This window comes from Gasterosteus aculeatus, chromosome X (assembly GCF_964276395.1).
Source record: "Gasterosteus aculeatus chromosome X, fGasAcu3.hap1.1, whole genome shotgun sequence".
NCBI lineage: Eukaryota > Metazoa > Chordata > Actinopteri > Perciformes > Gasterosteidae > Gasterosteus > Gasterosteus aculeatus.
This window is the reverse complement of record NC_135698.1, coordinates 5,661,758-5,679,380: the sequence shown is the minus strand read 5'-3', so window position 1 is coordinate 5,679,380 and position 17,623 is coordinate 5,661,758. Positions and strand designations below refer to the sequence as shown.

General features: G+C 44.5%; 1 protein-coding gene across 1 annotated transcript; it reads right to left on the bottom strand.

Moving 5' to 3' along the window:
* Positions 1-9,186: 9,186 nt before the first annotated feature.
* LOC144382962 (uncharacterized) lies at positions 9,187-16,441 on the bottom strand. The gene is made up of 2 exons (XM_078082100.1): positions 15,805-16,441; positions 9,187-12,141 (listed from the first exon to the last, which is right to left on the bottom strand). Exon 2 carries the CDS (start codon positions 12,111-12,113, stop codon positions 9,651-9,653), a length of 2,463 nt encoding a protein of 820 aa, XP_077938226.1. The 5' UTR covers positions 12,114-12,141; positions 15,805-16,441; the 3' UTR covers positions 9,187-9,650.
* Between the last annotated feature and the right edge of the window lie 1,182 nt (positions 16,442-17,623).

Here is a 17,623-nt window from a genome sequence, read left to right as displayed (position 1 = left end):
CATATGCCGCACTATGTTCCCCGCCGCAGTTACAACACCTTATTTTAGCCTGTGCTTCACATTTCCCATACTCATGTGGGCCCCCACATTTAGCACACCGACACTGCCCCTTACACACACTGGCCACATGCCCCATGCGTTGACACTTGAAGCACCTTAGTGGCGCCGGCACATACTCCCTCACAAAGTAGCTCACATACCCCAGACACACTCTACTGGGTATATGCCCATCAAACTAGGGCTCTCCTCTCCGTTCCCTTTGTTTTTATTTGTCATTCGTTTTGCCTCCACTACCCGTCCTCCTTTTACTTCTTTCTTGAATTCCTCCATTGTTATATCCAGCGGTACCCCCGTAATCACCCCCCTGCTCTTAGCCCTTCCACCCGGTACGTGACACTTCACCTTCGCTCCATTCAGCGACGTCAACGTCATTAACTTGCCTTGCTGCGCCCAATTAACAGCAAAAATCAGCACTCTCCCATGCCCAACACACCTCGCATCTCTAACATGTCCCACCTCTGCTTCAATAGCTTTAGATAATGCTATCGGATTTGTAAGAATACGTGTTCAAGATTTGGAGCCTGGTCGGGGTTATCAAAAATTCAGCCGAATGACTTCTCTCGTTCTGGAAAATTTATTTGTCAGATCACAGGTCAAGTATCAGCGCTGCGTTTGCAAAGGCAGGAGCAGTTCAGGCAGCACACAGGCCGGAAGAACAACTAACTAACATCAGCAAGAACATCATGTTTTATAACCCTTGAAAGACAGAGAAGGAAATATTTCTATTGGCCCTAAACTGGCGTAGAGGAGGACCTTCCACCTCCCGCATCTAAGATCCGGTCACATCCAATGTCCAGACTCCTGACTTAACGTAAACATCGTAAACAGAGTGTGTATGTTGAATAGTGTTGGTGTGTCTCTAACCCCCCTTTGGCTGGTAAATCTTCTAGTTGACCCGCAGACCTTACATTCCTCAGCCAGGACACAAACTGACTCCCCATCCTGTCAGACTCGTGTCTGCCTGCTTGGCAGATCCTGCTTCCCCCTTACCTAACTCTTAAATCAAGACAAGACAGCAAACCCCCAACTAAGCCCATGAAAATAACTTTTGATTATCAATTCCCCCTTTTTACATAATTCATTATGTAAACCAAAAAAAATCAAAAGAAACCACCAATCTAAACGCTAAATATCTATATCAGTGAATACGGGTGAATGCAGCAGTCATGGAAATCCCTAAACAGTACAAAAAATCTAAACCGAGTATAATAGACACAGAATACATCCTAGCCTAGAAATATCACACCATCTACGTGTATGCATCCACTATATATGATGTGTGCAACAGTTAGCAGATCACGCGGACAGGAATGTTGAACCTAAAAGGATTTCTTCTTCAGGTCCCTCGAAGTCGGTTCTTACCATACCTATCCCCTCTCCAATCTCCTCCGGCCCTAACAATTGGATCCTCTCATGTAACAAAGCCATCTGGTATGGCAGGGGTATTTTAGCATCTATTGCAGAGGTGATGCGTCGGAGACATAGTTGTCTGATAAAGGGGATGCAGCAGCATCCACAAAAACCACTATTGGTTAGCGATTACTAAGGTCAGAAAAACTGACAGTAAGAAGCCCTTCCATTGTCCAAAGTATTTACCAAACCAATTACCGACGGTGCCGTCTATACCAGAGTGTTCAGCTAATTCAACAGACATGGCTCTTAGTCCGTGTAATGGTCTAGTAAAGGATCCATCTGGGTGTTATTGGGGATAAAAGTGCAGCACGCTTGGCCAAACATCGCACACACTCCTCCTTTCTCAGCTAATAACATATCCAAAGCCATCCGGTCCTGGTAAGTCATCAATGAGGTGGCCGATAGTTGGCTGTGCACCCCTTCCAGAGCATCTCTTGTCATATCGGTGAGCCGCTGGATATTGAAATGTACATAATTTAGTCGATCCACATTTTTGTTTACAGTTATAAAAAGGGAGCAATGATTCCCATCCGGCCGCTATCTGATCCGTTAACTTGTATTGATCAGGTACCCCTCTCGGCACACTATCACACAGTGCGTGGTTACTTCTGCAACATTGTATGGACCTTCCTAGCGGGGATCAGTCCAACTGAATCTGGCTACTTTACGTAGTACCCAGTCATCCACCTCCACTGGTGCACCCTCTCCTTCTTCTTCAGAAAGGATCTCTGTCACCTGTTGAGAGATACTCATCACAGTATTATTACACATTCTCATATAGTAAGATATTTCCACATGTTGGTACTGCAATGGGCTGACAGTGGTAGGCAAAGTGGTTGTTAACGGACAAGGCATCTTTCTTCCCGTTCATACCTCATGGGGGCTTATCCCTAACTTAGAGTTAGGACATGATCTTATCCCATACAGCACTATTGGCAGGGCTGCCACCCACGTCAGCTTCGTTTCAGCACAGACTTTAGCCAAACCTTCTTTCTGTTAGCTCTCTCAACTAGCCCTTGAGACTGAGGATGATAAACTGCCCCAAATTTATGCTTGATCCCAAACGTTTTCTCTATTTCTTGTAGTTCAGCGTTCGAGAAGTGTGAACCATTATCCGATCGTATGACTTCTGGAATTCCAAATCTGGGTATTAGTTCTCTGGTCAGCCATTTTACTACGTCTGCTGCTCTTTCTGATTTTGTGGGGATCGTCTCCACCCACCTAGAAAAAGGATCAACGCATACCAACAAATACCTCTTGCCCTCAACTCGATTCTTCATTCCCATGTCTGTGAAGTCAATTACCACCTCTTTCCATGGTGCCATAGGGGCAGGGAAACTTCCAAGTCCAGCCTTCAGTGTTAATCTCCACTTTTATTGCTCTTCAGCCCAAAAGCAAAGCAGAGGGTGGGAGACATGTCTGTTACTTGCAGATAAAACTCAGCTCATGCTCAGTTTGATCCAATCCATTCATTCATTACTGATAGATCACCAAGCTCTCATGGTTAGCGTATCCAAATGTAAGGGTGTACTACTTGTTGAACATTACAGGATGACCGTCTGTAACAAGTTTCCATATTTCGTGTACTGGTGCTATAAATGTTCCTTTGATCAGACATTTGCTTCCATCATCAAGATACTGTATCAAGTGTATCGTGCACTATACACTCAATAGCAGCACTCAACAATTTACCGCCCATCTCTGAATTTAGGAGAAAACTCGAAAAACTACAAACATTAATCCAAAAAATGGACAATATATACAACAACTCTCCTAATTCCTTATCACCTTCATTCCTCATTTAAATCTTACACAACCTTATCTCTTAATTTTCAATGACTGATTGTCTTGCCGTGGAAAGTGTGAACGCGTTTGACTGTAAGAACGCAACTATTCCATGCGATGTGTGCACAACAGTCTGGTGTTCCATTGTTATATGGGCCGTTTTAATCAACGCTCTTCCAATAGCAGCTACGTTTCTGACACACGAGGGATGCCCTATTTCCACGTTATCCAGCTTACCACTATAGTACATCAAAACCTTACGATCTGTGTTACCCTCCCCCTTCTGAAACAGAACGGAATTCACAAATCCGTTCTTTTCATCAACATCCAGATGGAAGGGTCTCGAGTAGTCAGGGGGGCGCAACGTGGCTGCGCTGGCCATGGCCTGCTTGGTGGCAATAAATGCAGTCTCCGCCTCCCGGGTCCACACCAAAGGCTTTGAGTAGTTTTATAGCCTGCACCCAATATTAGCGCCCTCAAGGGAGCCACCTGCACCGAGAAATCAGGTATAATATTCTAGCTCCATGTTACAAGTCCTAAGAATTTCATCATTTCTCTAACCGTCGTGGGCCGAGGATGTTGCAAAATGGACGACTTCTGTGTGTCAGTCATAGCTTGCCCTGATGGTGACACAATTCTCCACAGAAAATTCACCTTCTGTCTCCCAATCTGCAATTTCGATTTAGACACTTTGAAGCCGTTTTCCTGTAACCACTGCAGAACCGTTCTGGTAGACATAATCGTTTCTGAACTAGTCCCTGCTAGCAGGATGTCATCCACATATTGTAGTAAAACAACTCCTTCTGGTAGTTCCAACTCGGCCAAAATGGTCTCCAGAACATGGTTAAAAATCGATGGTGAGTCCACATAACCCTGTGGTAACCGCGTATATGTATATTGGCGCCCCTCATACGTAAACGCAAACATTTGTCTCGAGCGCACAGCTAGAGGGACACAGAAAAAAGCATTCGCCAGGTCAATGCAGGTGAACCATCTTTTATCAGGGCCTATTGCATTTAACATTGTATAAGGATTTGGGGTGTCATAGTGAGTTGGTACTACAACTTTGTTGACGAGCCTCAAATCATGCACCATTCTATAGTCAGGCTTTCCGGGTTTAGGGACCGGGTTAATCGGGGTATTCCAGGGGGACCCCGTCCTCTCCAATACACCTGCCTGCAGCAACACTTCAATTGTTTTTTCTATCCCTGCGATTTGTTCCTCCCTTAAGGGGTACTGAGGACGGTAAATTGGGACCGTTCCGGTTTTTAATTCAATTACCACTGGGGCCATTGGAATCAATCCCACATCAGCTCCCCCTTTTGTCCAAAATGTATCAGGAAAATCAACTAGCATGAGCTGTGTGTTCTCATGGTCAGTATTTTCCCTACCATGTGTGCGGCTTAGCAGGTGTTTCTCTGGTATAAGTTTTACTTCTGAGGTATGTGCAATACGGTACATGTCATTAGCCTGAGAGTAATGTAAGTTAACATTTTGAGTGGGCACCCAGTCCGTGGCATCAACCCCCGCTTTAACCATCGGCCCCATGTTCTCGGCTTCTCCTCCGCTTTGGATGAGCAAGGTGATGTGAGGAGCAGAGGTCTCTTGTAGCGCATATAGAACTTGTAACTCAGAGGTTAGTTCCACCGCAGCTGCCACACCTTGTTTCCCCACATAGATCTCTCGGACCTTAACAGCAGGATGTCCATGGACCTCGCTTTCAAACTCAAGTCCACTCCACAGGGTGTCATAGTTCTCATCAGGAGACAGCGAATAGTTCATCGTGCAATGAGGAGGATCCGCAGGTGGTTCAGTCGGGTGTAATACCTTGAACCATGGGCCCCAACGGCGGACAGTCTCATGCAGAACAGTTCCATCATAGTCCTCCACTCTCCCCCACCAGACCTCTGCTTCGTCATTCAGCGTCTGTTGAACTTCAGCTTGCAGCAACTGGTGGCCATAAGAGTGGGGTGTGGCACATCGTTGCTGTGTCCCATCCGGGAATGTTACAGTGATACATCCCTTCGTCATTTGCATAACTGGCACAGTATTCCTTGATGGTGGCAGTGGCGTGTTTATTGTGGAATACCTAGCACCTGAGTCCAGCATACATCTGTAATCTCTTCCGTTGATTGTCAGAGTCACCATGGGTTCTGGAAACAGGTTACCGTCAGCCGTCGGATCTGGGAACCCCTATGGCATTTGCTGATGACCTGGGGCCTGATGCCGCAGGCTATTACCCTGTTGTAGTGTATGTGGTGCTTGTGGTGGATAGATATCGTAAGGGTATTGAGCTGGGTTGGACTGAGGCCTCTGACCCTGAGGTGGATGGGGGCATGCGTCGGACCAATGTCCAAGCTGCCCACAGCTGAAACAAGTATTCTGTCGTTGTCTAAACTGCCCTAAATTGTTTGGAACTCGGCCACAATTTCCCCCTCCCCACTGTCTTTTCGGTTGCCTGAAGCCACCGTACAGTGGGGCCCCCATCATGTGTTGTGGTTGCGGGGCATAAGGTTGGGGATAGTAAGCCTGTGGAGGAGTGTACGCGGCCTGTTGTGGCTGCTGGCAGGCTGGCGCACATGGGAAGGGAGGGGGGTCTGGATCAGGGTCATATTGAGGTGGCCCTTCCCCCTGAGATGGCGCTGTTGTTTGGGTCATCTGTTTGGCTTCACTCTTGCCCTGGTTCAACTTCTTTCTGCTTTACTCTAGCTGTGCTTTCGCCAATTGTAACTGAATATTGTTTAATTCACCCTTTTCCTTATCATATTTTTCTTTGCTCCGGTCCACATAGTGTTTAATCTGTGAGGACCAAGCATCAAAATTCATGTCAGACAACCCCACTATTCCTCTTAGTTGGGTCTTCATTGTCTCCGAGACAGATGACTCTATGGCGCCGCGAAGAAGCTCGGTTCTGTGATCATCCATGACACCTTCCCCTAACTTGTTGTCCCATAATTCTCTGACTCTCCTTAAATAACTATTTCCACCCTCACCGTCGTGTGGGGGAACATAAGTGAGTTCTGTGGTAGCCACCTTCACAGGATATTGGAGTCTGAGCTTTGGCCAGAGCACTGACACCCAATTTGCCAGAGGCTCCCCGTCAGGGAGGTCAGAGGTCCCGGCTTCCCCCTCTAACTTCTGGAGGTCAGCTAGTGAGGCACACGCCACAAAAATTCTTCTAAGATCCCCCAAACCGGGAACACTACCCGCACACTGAGCAAGGAACCCACGAATCCACGCTGCACCACCCTCTATTTTAGGTAATGCGAGCTTCATCATGCTTAGGTCTGACAATGCGAGTGGCGCATATGTTGTTTTTTCACTTCCGTCTCTACAAATAGCCGTTAACAGTGGTAGTTGATGAGAGGCCTGAGCATCCCGTCTGATTTTTGACTTCAAATCATTACATTGATGCACATTCGCTCTGGCTGCTGTAACAACCCTTTTTGAACTACCAAAACCTGAGATTCTCCTGGATTAGTAGCTTTCCCTTGCCTCAGTGGCATCTGATGTGGTTCATTTAACAACCGATTAGCCTCCGCATATGGGCCTGTCGAGTAGGGAGGAGGCGCACTAGATTTACAACCGGTCTCATGCACTTTCTCTTCTCCTGCTTTGGTTTGCGGCAACTGCATTGCCGTCTTACTCACGAATACCGCATTTATTTCTCCCAGAAATGTTCTACAGTCCACTAAGAACTCATCTGCCTTTTCTGCACTTTCCTTCTCTTTTCCACAAAATCTCCCCTTAACGGCAAGGAGCGCATGCGCTTGGTCTTTTCCTCTTCTCGCCATCCTAAGATGGTCCTGCAGCTGCTCGCCTGTTGGTTGAGAATCTGTCTCCCTTCCAAACATTCCTCTTTCCTGCATCTGTGCAACCCACTTCACATATTTTTGTTACACATTTCCTATCTTTTTCTAGGGTTTTATCCATATGTCTCTTATAAGTCTTAAATAGGGCGAAACCCAGAGTGCCTTCTTTACACCTCTCCCATATCGTTATGGTTTCCTCCATTTTCATCACAGGTTATTTATTTATTCACACGTGGTTTTTGAACACAAGAGAAAGGACTCAATGCCCAATACTGTGAACCCAATCAAGAACCTTCTACTGTATTAGAGGAATACAGCGCTCGATTGTTGAGGCTTATAACACCAGTTCACTCGTATTGTTTTATTTCTCTCGTATTTATACCACCATCATTTAACTATGATTTTCCCTTTTACCCTTTAATACATATCCCCACAGATGTGTAATCCGGTCAAACACTTTTCACTGTCGGATTCTCAGTCCTTTTTCAAGTCCTGATACGCCCAGCTTCCAGGTTCGGTAAAACACCAGGAGTTACACCAACCACCCACACATTTCCCAGTATGAAAAACAACAAATCTTTCCCTGTGTCCTTATTTCTTCATCTAATATTCTAACCTGCCAGTCCAAGAATCACACGAGTAGGACTGCAGGACCAGAGGTATCTACGTACCACACGGATTGCAACTTGGATTTCTACAGACTAAGATTAACATAAATCCCTGCTCTATTCTAAACTGCCAGCCCACTGCATGCAAACGTGGGACCCCAGTCACCAGAGGTATCTACGTACCACACGGATTGTAACTTGGATTTCTACAGACTAAGAGTCGACCTCAGGGAACTCAAGTGAGCCCCGTCATTCCTTTTTAAACTCCTCATATATTTACCTAAGTCCCTAAACCTAAACCTAAACCTAAACCCCTACACTGTTCTAAACTGCCAGTCCACTGCATGCAAACGTGGCACTGCAGTTACCAGAGGTATCTACGTACCACACGGATTGTAACTTGGATTTCTACAGACTAAGAGTCGACCTCAGGGAACTCAAGTGAGCCCCGTCATTCCTTTTTAAACTCTTCATGTATTTACCTAAGTCCCTAAACCTAAATCCCTACACTATTCTAAACTGCCAGTCCACTGCATGCAAACGTGGGACTGCAGTTACCAGAGGTATCTACGTACCACACGGATTGCAACTTGGATTTCTACCGACTAAGATTATATATATTTTTACCTAAATCCCTAAACCTATGGACACTTATTCACTTTCCCTAACGTTGAATTCAGTGTGAGTATGTGCTTATACTTTACATGTGATCAACAGGAAATTTTCAAATTTAGTTTTAAATTTAATGGTCTTATAACGACCTTATTCAGTCAATGGACAGAGACGAATTCTGCAGTTGACAACAAATCTTTTTAGAAGTATCCAATCACAGACATTTTATTCATTTAGAACAAAAGGTTGTCTGCTCACCTGATTCTGTTTGCGCGCCTGTTGTCAATGCTGAACCACGCCGCCGGTCCTTTCGGCTCGGTCCGGAAAACGGACGTCCCCGTCTTTCTTTGTCCAGGTCAGCAAATCACGTCGGGGTCACCAAATTGTAAGAATACGTGTTCAAGATTTGGAGCCTGGTCGGGGTTATCAAAAATTCAGCCGAATGACTTCTCTCGTTCTGGAAAATTTATTTGTCAGATCACAGGTCAAGTATCAGCGCTGCGTTTGCAAAGGCAGGAGCAGTTCAGGCAGCACACAGGCCGGAAGAACAACTAACTAACATCAGCAAGAACATCATGTTTTATAACCCTTGAAAGACAGAGAAGGAAATATTTCTATTGGCCCTAAACTGGCGTAGAGGAGGACCTTCCACCTCCCGCATCTAAGATCCGGTCACATCCAATGTCCAGACTCCTGACTTAACGTAAACATCGTAAACAGAGTGTGTATGTTGAATAGTGTTGGTGTGTCTCTAACCCCCTGTAGTGGCTATTTGTCCATAAACTTAAACAAAAACAAATAATAACAAACTTCTCAAATGGCCACTCGAGGCTACGTCATGGTTAGGCTTTACGCAGGTTCAGAGGTACCAAAGCAAAGTAATGTCCATAACAAGATTGAGTTTGAGGCGGTTTATTCACACACATAAGCAAGCTCACAGACATTTCTGCTGCCTCTCTCACGCTGGTAAAAAACCATATGCCCTCGTGCCTGAAGTACCTCCCACCTTGACCTACTTATGCAAATGAACATAACACCATGTGACCAATAAACGACAATACGAGTAAAGCATAAATACAAAATACACCAAATTAACTTTAACAGGAAAAGAAAAAGAAATAAGTAAGGCTATAAATTAACTTAAACCCAAAATAAACAAAAATAAAAATATAGCTCCAACAACCCAGCCCCTAATTGTAACGGTACTTTACCCACAATTAACCTTAGCTTTAACACAAAGGAGCTATTTTCTAATTGTAGCTTAAGCATTAAACTGGAATCTTCACATCTTCGGATTCTCCATATCTGAAAGAAACAAACAGATGGAAGACAGAGATAGGAGAAAGAATGAGTTGTATAGTCAATTATTAGCCTCCAAGAGAAGACAGAGCTTGGTTATTGGTCTGTCCAGGACGCTGATCTTCGTTTGGACCTTCACAGAGCGAACCAGTCCTCGGGAGTCAGCTATGGCGCTTAGCACTCTGCCCATCATCCATGAGCCTCTTGGAGCTGTGGCATCAGCGATTACGACAATATCTCCTGGAATAAAGTTTCTCTTTTGCTTCGTCCATTTTTGCCTTTCTTGCATTACAAGCAAATACTCCGCTGTCCATCTTTTCCAGAAAAGCTCCGCAACGTACTGCACTTGCCTCCATCTCCTCTTAATGTACAGATCAGATTTCTCAAACAGACCTAATGGCAGAATGGGCTTGCCTTTTAACAGGAGAATGTGATTTGGAGTAAGCGCTTCTAAATCATTGGGATCTTCTGAAGCCTTAGTTATTGGCCGGTCATTGAGTATCGCCTCCACCTCGCAAAACAGCGTTTGCAGGCCTTCCTCGTCCAGCAGTTGATGTCCAATAACAGAGGTAAGTACACTGCGCACAGAGCGAATCAGACGCTCCCAAACGCCACCTTGGTGAGATGCAGCTGGGGTGTTAAAACTCCACGTCATTCCTTCCTGCACAAAAGTCCTTTCAATTTTAGAGTGATTTAAAGCGGCCAATGCCTGCCTCAGTTCCTTCTTCGCACCAACAAAATTTGTGCCATTATCTGACCTTATACTTGTCACAGGTCCCCTTCTGCAGATAAATCTTCGCACAGCATTAATGCAGGAGTCTGTGTCGAGGGAGTGTGCCACCTCAAGGTGTACTGCGCGGCTACTCATACAGGTAAATATCACTCCATATCGCTTCAGCACAGTTCTCCCTCTCCTCACCTCCAATGGTCCAAAATAGTCCACTCCCGCATTTGTAAAGGGTGCGTTATCAGGCACAACTCGTTCCTCCGGTAAGTCGGACATCTTCTGTTCTCCAAGCTTTCCTCTGTACCTTCTGCACACTGTACATTGTGAGAGAATCTTCCTGGCCGCAGAGTTGGCATTTATGATCCAATACTTCTGTCTCAATCTGTGCAGCATGTAATTGCGTCCAGCATGTCCAAGTTGGCAATGGATGTAACGCAATATGAGCTGGGAAACATGCAAATCCTTTGACAGAATCACAGGATGCTTTACCTCCCACGGCAGAACAGACTTAAACAGACGTCCACCAACTCTGAGGATGCCATCTTCGATGAAGGGGTCGAGGCGATACAGAGGACTGTCTTTAAAAACAGTCTTTGGGTCATGTTTTAGTGAGGAAATTTCAGTACTGAATCTTTGGTTTTGCGCAAACTGAATTATTGCCTTTTCGGCTTCCTCCAACCGCTCTGGTGTCAAGTTGGATTTTCCAAGTGCGGCTTTGAATTTTTTAATCTCCTTTTCCACATTCTCATTCTGGTTGACCACATATTCTTTTCTCTTTCGGCTCAAAAGTAAAAGTCTTTCTTTAAGCTCCAACAGCCAGGCCACTGATGTTTTAAGCTTTCTCCAGGATGAAAAATAGTGAATGAGCTGACTGAGGGGATCGTCACTGTGTATTGTAACAGCATTCACCTTAAGTTCCCTTTTCACCTCTGCATCATCCGATGGAATGGAAGAGGCGTCCAAGTCGAGTTTCGGCCATCTGGTGGGGGGCAAGTGCAAAAAGTCCGGTCCTTTTAGCCATTTTCCTTTTCCAAACTCCTGAGCTCTTAGTCCTCGAGAAGCTTCATCTGCAGGATTGTCTTTGGTGTTTACATACCTCCACTGATCTTTGTCTGTGGATTCTCTTATGGTGCTGACACGATTGGCAACATATGTGTGAAAGCGCTTTGTTTCATTAAAGATGTACTTGAGAACAGTAGTGCTATCGGTCCAAAAGAATGACCTTTGCAATGGCAACTGTAGCTCTTTCAACAGCATTGTGTTCACTCGAACAGCAAGCACAGCTGCAGCAAGCTCAAGGCGTGGAATGGTTAGTTGCTTTAGAGGAGCGACACGAGCTTTGCCTGTGATAAATGAAACATGCACATTGTCAGTGCTCTCCAATCTCAAGTATGAAACAGTGCCATATCCTATTTGACTAGCATCTGAAAAATGATGCAGTTCTGCTTTCAATTGTGTTCCAAAGTTTTTGGGTTTAATGCACCGTTCCACTTTAAATCCACTCATATGTTGAAGTTCAGAGAGCCACTCAGACCAATGTTCAGAGACATCACAGGGAACTGGCTCATCCCATTTGAAGTTCATTCTGCACAGCTCCTGTAACAGTAACTTGGCAGGGATTATGAAAGGAGACAAAAAACCCAGCGGGTCGTAAAGAGAGCTCACCACAGAAAGGATGCCCCTCCTAGTGTGTGGACGTTCCTGCACTGCAGTCCTGAAGCTGAACGTATCTCCTTGAACACACCATTGCATCCCCAGAGCTCTTTCCATAGGGAGTTGATCCCTGTCCAAATCCATGTTCTCCAAACCCACTGCTCTGATGTTGCTAGGAATAAGTGCAAACACATTTGAGTTATTTGTGACCCACTTTTGGAGATGGAAGCCACCTTTTTTACAGAGAGATGTTAATCCATTTATGAGCTTCACTGCATCTTCCTCTGTCACAGTGGACTTAAGACAGTCGTCCACGTAGAAATTTGTCTTGACTGTACGAAGGACATCGGGTGAATATTGCAGTGCATTATCCTCAGCAGTTCTCCTCAGTGCATAGTTTGAGCAGCTTGGAGAGGATACAGCTCCAAACAAATGCACGCACATCCTGTATTCCTCTGGCTCCGCTGTAGCGTCTCCATTGGGCCACCAGAGAAAGCGCAAGAAGTTAACGTGCTTATATGGCACCCGGACCTGATGGAACATGGCGTTGATATCAGCCATAACAGCGATGGGCTCTTCTCTAAACCGAAGAAGGACACCAATTAGCGTGTTAGTGAAGTCTGGGCCCTGCAAGAGCTGACTGTTCAATGATGTACCTTTGTAGGTACAGCCGCAATCAAACACAACACGCAAATTTCCTTTGGTTGGATGATGTACACCATGGTGGGGAATGTACCACACCTTTCCTTGTTCCAGAGTGGGCTCATTTGTGGGAACCTTTTCTGCATATCCTTGCTCTAACATGTTGTTAAGGAAATCAACGTATTGAGCCTTGAATGAACTATTTCTATTAAATCTCCTCTTCAGGCTTTGGAGTCTTTGTAGTGCAATGCAGCGATTATTTGGCAAAACAGGATCGTCAATTCTGAAAGGTAAGTCAATGTAATAATGTTCATTGTTAAGCACTGTCGTACTCTCCACAATTTTCATGAATTTAATGTCTTCTCTTGACATCTCAAGTTGTTCATCACTTGTTCTTTCAGTAAAGTCATGATTATACTGTTGCATCAACATACTTTCCAAGTGTTCCACAGATATGTGATTAGCAGTTACAACAATGCATCCTGATTTGACACCAGTACCTTCAGAGTTTCCAGCACGAAGAGGCCCGTTTATGACCCAGCCAACTCTGGTCCTCACTGCATACGGTCCACCACATTGACTATTTATCAGTTCCCATGGCTCCAAAACTTTAGGCGAGTCGGTTCCAATGAGCAAGTCTATATCTGCATCTACTTCATGTAGCCTAATGCTGCTCAAATACGCCCATTTGGCAACATCATCCTGACATGGCACATTGATTTTAGATACAGGCATTTTTGTTTGTGTCAGAACAGATGGTAGCTCAATAAAGTCATCGGTGTCAAATCCAGACACCTCCAGACCAGTTACTATAGTAGTGCTAATGGTTTTAGTCTGCCCCATTGTCCTCAACACTACATTACAGTTTTTTCCTGATACTCCCAGCCTTTCAGCCATACTTGTAGTACAGAAAGTCCCAGAGCTCCCAGGATCCAGGAAAGCATAAGTATGCACAACTTTATTACTTTTCCGACTTTTCACCTGCACAGCCACAATGGGAAAAACTGCAATATCCTCTTCACCAGCCCCAATATGACCACACGTCTGCTGCTTCCCGGATACAGTGCTCACAGTTTCTTTGGAGGTTATCCTTGTAGTATCCTCCTTCTCCACATGCAGGACAGATGGATGTTTCCTGTGACACACTTCACAATCCAACCGACCCCTACAGTCTTTGCTCGTGTGTCCATGTTTCAAGCACCCAAAACAAACGCCCTTCTCCTTTAGAAACTGAATCTTGTCCTGTTGTGTCTTTCTTCTAAACTGAAAGCATTTTTCCAGAGTGTGATTGGTAAGATAGCAGAACATACATTTGAGCTGGTTACTGTGAGCTGTCAAGTTTTCCATTTCTTTATGTCCATCCTTTGGTGCATTAATGCTGGTGGCAAATGTACCACTTTTCTTTTTCTGCTTAACTTGCATGGATAGCTTTGTATAGCTGGCTGGAGAAACATCATTAATATTTCCAAACAGAGGATCTGAAACAATTTTGACTTGTTTTTCAATGAAATTCACAAAATCAACATACACTGCTCTGCTTCCAGTTTGCTCCAGTATGTCACATGCCACATTTCTCCACTTTTCCCTCAGCTTGTATGGGAGTTTCATTAGGATTGTCCTGAGGTTAGCTGGCATGTCCAACTCCTTCATGTACTTTATATGATGTACTATGTTGGAGCAACCTCGAAGGAACAAAGCGAATGACTGCAGAGCGTTAACATCCTCAGGTTTTATTGAGGGCCAGTTGTTGATTTTGTCCATGTAAGCAGAAGAGATTTTATGTTCACTGCCAAAATGTTCAATCAAAAGCGCTTTTGCTCTTTGATAACCTGGTTCAGAGGGCATATGCTGACAACTTCTTACAATGTCTCTTGGTTGCCCCCTAGTGTACTGTTCTAGGAAGTACAGACAATCACTGAAATTTTGAGTTTTATCCTCAATGCAATTTTCAAAGGCTCTGAGAAAAGATTTGAAATACAGGGGATCACCATCAAATACAGGTATACTTCTCATAGGTAGAGCAGAGGCTGTGTTTTGTTGGACCAACAGCGCAGTTATTTCATTTTGACGCTGCATGATATTCAAAATGTCCGGAGAATTGGTGGGTTGATTATCGTCACAAACATCTTGCGAACCAAGTGATTGCGTACCTTGCCTTTGAAACACAGAAATGACATTAGGTATGGGTATTTGTTTTACAACATGTTTGGGTTGAACACCAACAGGGACAGAATTTAACAAGCGACTGGAGGTAGGTTCAGAGCTTTTATTGGTGGGCACATAGCGTTCAGCATTCGGATTTAGTTCATATGTCCCTTGAATTTCTGACCTTTTCAAGTAAGAATTCATGCCATCTGATGTTTGAGATGCACATCTTGACACTTTAGAGCCACACTTTGAGCTTACTTGCAGAACCTCCAATTTTGCATTTGTCACCTTTAATTCTGCCTCCAGAGCAAGTTGTTCCTTTTCTCTCCTTAAATGTTCCCGTTTCTTCCGTAATTCCTCTTGTTCAAGTCTTATTTGTTCCTCCTGCGCCTCCAAAGTGTGCTTTTGCTTTAGAGCAGCCATGCGCTCCTGTAATGCTGCTCTCTCTGCTTGCGCTAATATTTTTGCAGATGCACTGGATGAAATCCTTGACAATTTAGAGCCAGCCTTTGAACGCGCTGCAGAACCTTTATTGGATACACTGTCCTCAGGCCCAATATCAGTTTGATTATCAGGTGGTTCAATTGGAAGTTCATATGAATGGCCTGCATTTGATAACCAGCCTTTGACGTCATCAATAAAGCTTGAAAAACACTTCTCCTTTTGTTCAAAATATTTATCTTGTTTCTCCTTCTCATCCTGAGGTATGTCCAGTGACACAAATGATAAATGATGTTGTTTTGCCTCATCAACACATATTATTATTTGATCCAAAAGAGACTTGACTGCATCAATATTGTCTGCAGAATGCATCAACTTATCCATCTTATTCATGTACGATTTGGCTCGTTTGTATTGCATCGATCTCTTTTCCTGACACGTTTGCATAAAAAACATCATTCCTTTAGCAGTAAAACTTGTGCGTCTTCTTGTAGGAAGCGCCGTGTCGCTTTTGGCTTTAGATGCAACGTCAGACATTTTACCCTTTGTTGATGCCGGTCATGTACACCCACAGTTGTTTGCAAAGATTGAATACAGCACATACCTTGTGGAACTTTGTTTGTTGCGGTGGTTGCCTTTGTACACGGAGTTGAATGCACGCAGTAGCTGTTGTTGCGCGCGGCCGTGCGCGTTACCTGTGAAGGCTTTGGGCCTTTGCGAATTCAAATTGCAGCAAATAATATCCTCCACTCCGTAGTGCAGCTCCAGCGCTCCAGTAGCTTCACCGTTATCCAGTACGGTGTCCAGGGAAACTTTACACTGTCGGATGGGTCGTATTATTCGATGTTTGCACTGTATCCAGCCCACACCTCCGTCACTCCTAGGCCCTTTCCTTTGTTTGTCTCCCGCATCCAGGTGAGTAATCCACTTTCGAAACGGTAATCGAGCAAACGACAAGTCCAGTATCCACGTAAACCAACGATATATCCAGGGCGGGTTTTTTACTTAATGTAGTGGCTATTTGTCCATAAACTTAAACAAAAACAAATAATAACAAACTTCTCAAATGGCCACTCGAGGCTACGTCATGGTTAGGCTTTACGCAGGTTCAGAGGTACCAAAGCAAAGTAATGTCCATAACAAGATTGAGTTTGAGGCGGTTTATTCACACACATAAGCAAGCTCACAGACATTTCTGCTGCCTCTCTCACGCTGGTAAAAAACCATATGCCCTCGTGCCTGAAGTACCTCCCACCTTGACCTACTTATGCAAATGAACATAACACCATGTGACCAATAAACGACAATACGAGTAAAGCATAAATACAAAATACACCAAATTAACTTTAACAGGAAAAGAAAAAGAAATAAGTAAGGCTATAAATTAACTTAAACCCAAAATAAACAAAAATAAAAATATAGCTCCAACACCCCCCTTTGGCTGGTAAATCTTCTAGTTGACCCGCAGACCTTACATTCCTCAGCCAGGACACAAACTGACTCCCCATCCTGTCAGACTCGTGTCTGCCTGCTTGGCAGATCCTGCTTCCCCCTTACCTAACTCTTAAATCAAGACAAGACAGCAAACCCCCAACTAAGCCCATGAAAATAACTTTTGATTATCAGATTCAGCACTTTCCTCGTAGGCTCCTCGAACACAGCCATAACTTTCCATTCCTCCACCTGCTCTCGCCTCTTATCCCTTCTCATTCTCTCCGCCCCCCTCTGGTCATCCCCATCCGACATTGACTCCCCGTCTTTCCTACTACGTTTCTTCTCATTCTTCACCTTCCACTTTACCTTATTCCCCGCATGCATTTCTCCCTCCTCATTGTCCGACCTCTCACTGCCCTCCCGCATATCCACCTCGCTTCCACCCGAACTACCCGCCATGCCAACCTCAGTCACAGCGCAGCTGTGCAATCAACCAACTCTCGCTGCTCCGACCCTGCGCCGATTGCTCAACCCCCGGACTTTCCTATCGTCCCTCGCTTCCTGTCACCTACGTCCCTTATGTACACCCAGGTGCACCTAATCACCGCCACCTAGTGTCCAAAGTGTCAATATAAATACAGTCTAACAAACAAAATATACTTTGCCAACAACAACACATAATGGCCCCTACATTAACAATGCAGGTAATAATATAGATAATGATATAGTTAAACATAGTGTAATCAAAATGGTTTGTGGTTGCACACTCTTGCTCTCTTGCTCTTGGCTCTGATATTTATTTTCTACGTATTATGATGCTTCAGTGAACGCAGAGACAGTTTTGGAGACGCAAAGTAAACGTGTTCACATCTCCACCACTAGGTGGCAGAATGCCTTTATTTAAAACATGGATTTAATTATATTTAACTGTGTTTAAGTTATTTTTCCAGGTTATTACAGATGTATTTAATTCTGTTTATTTCATATGA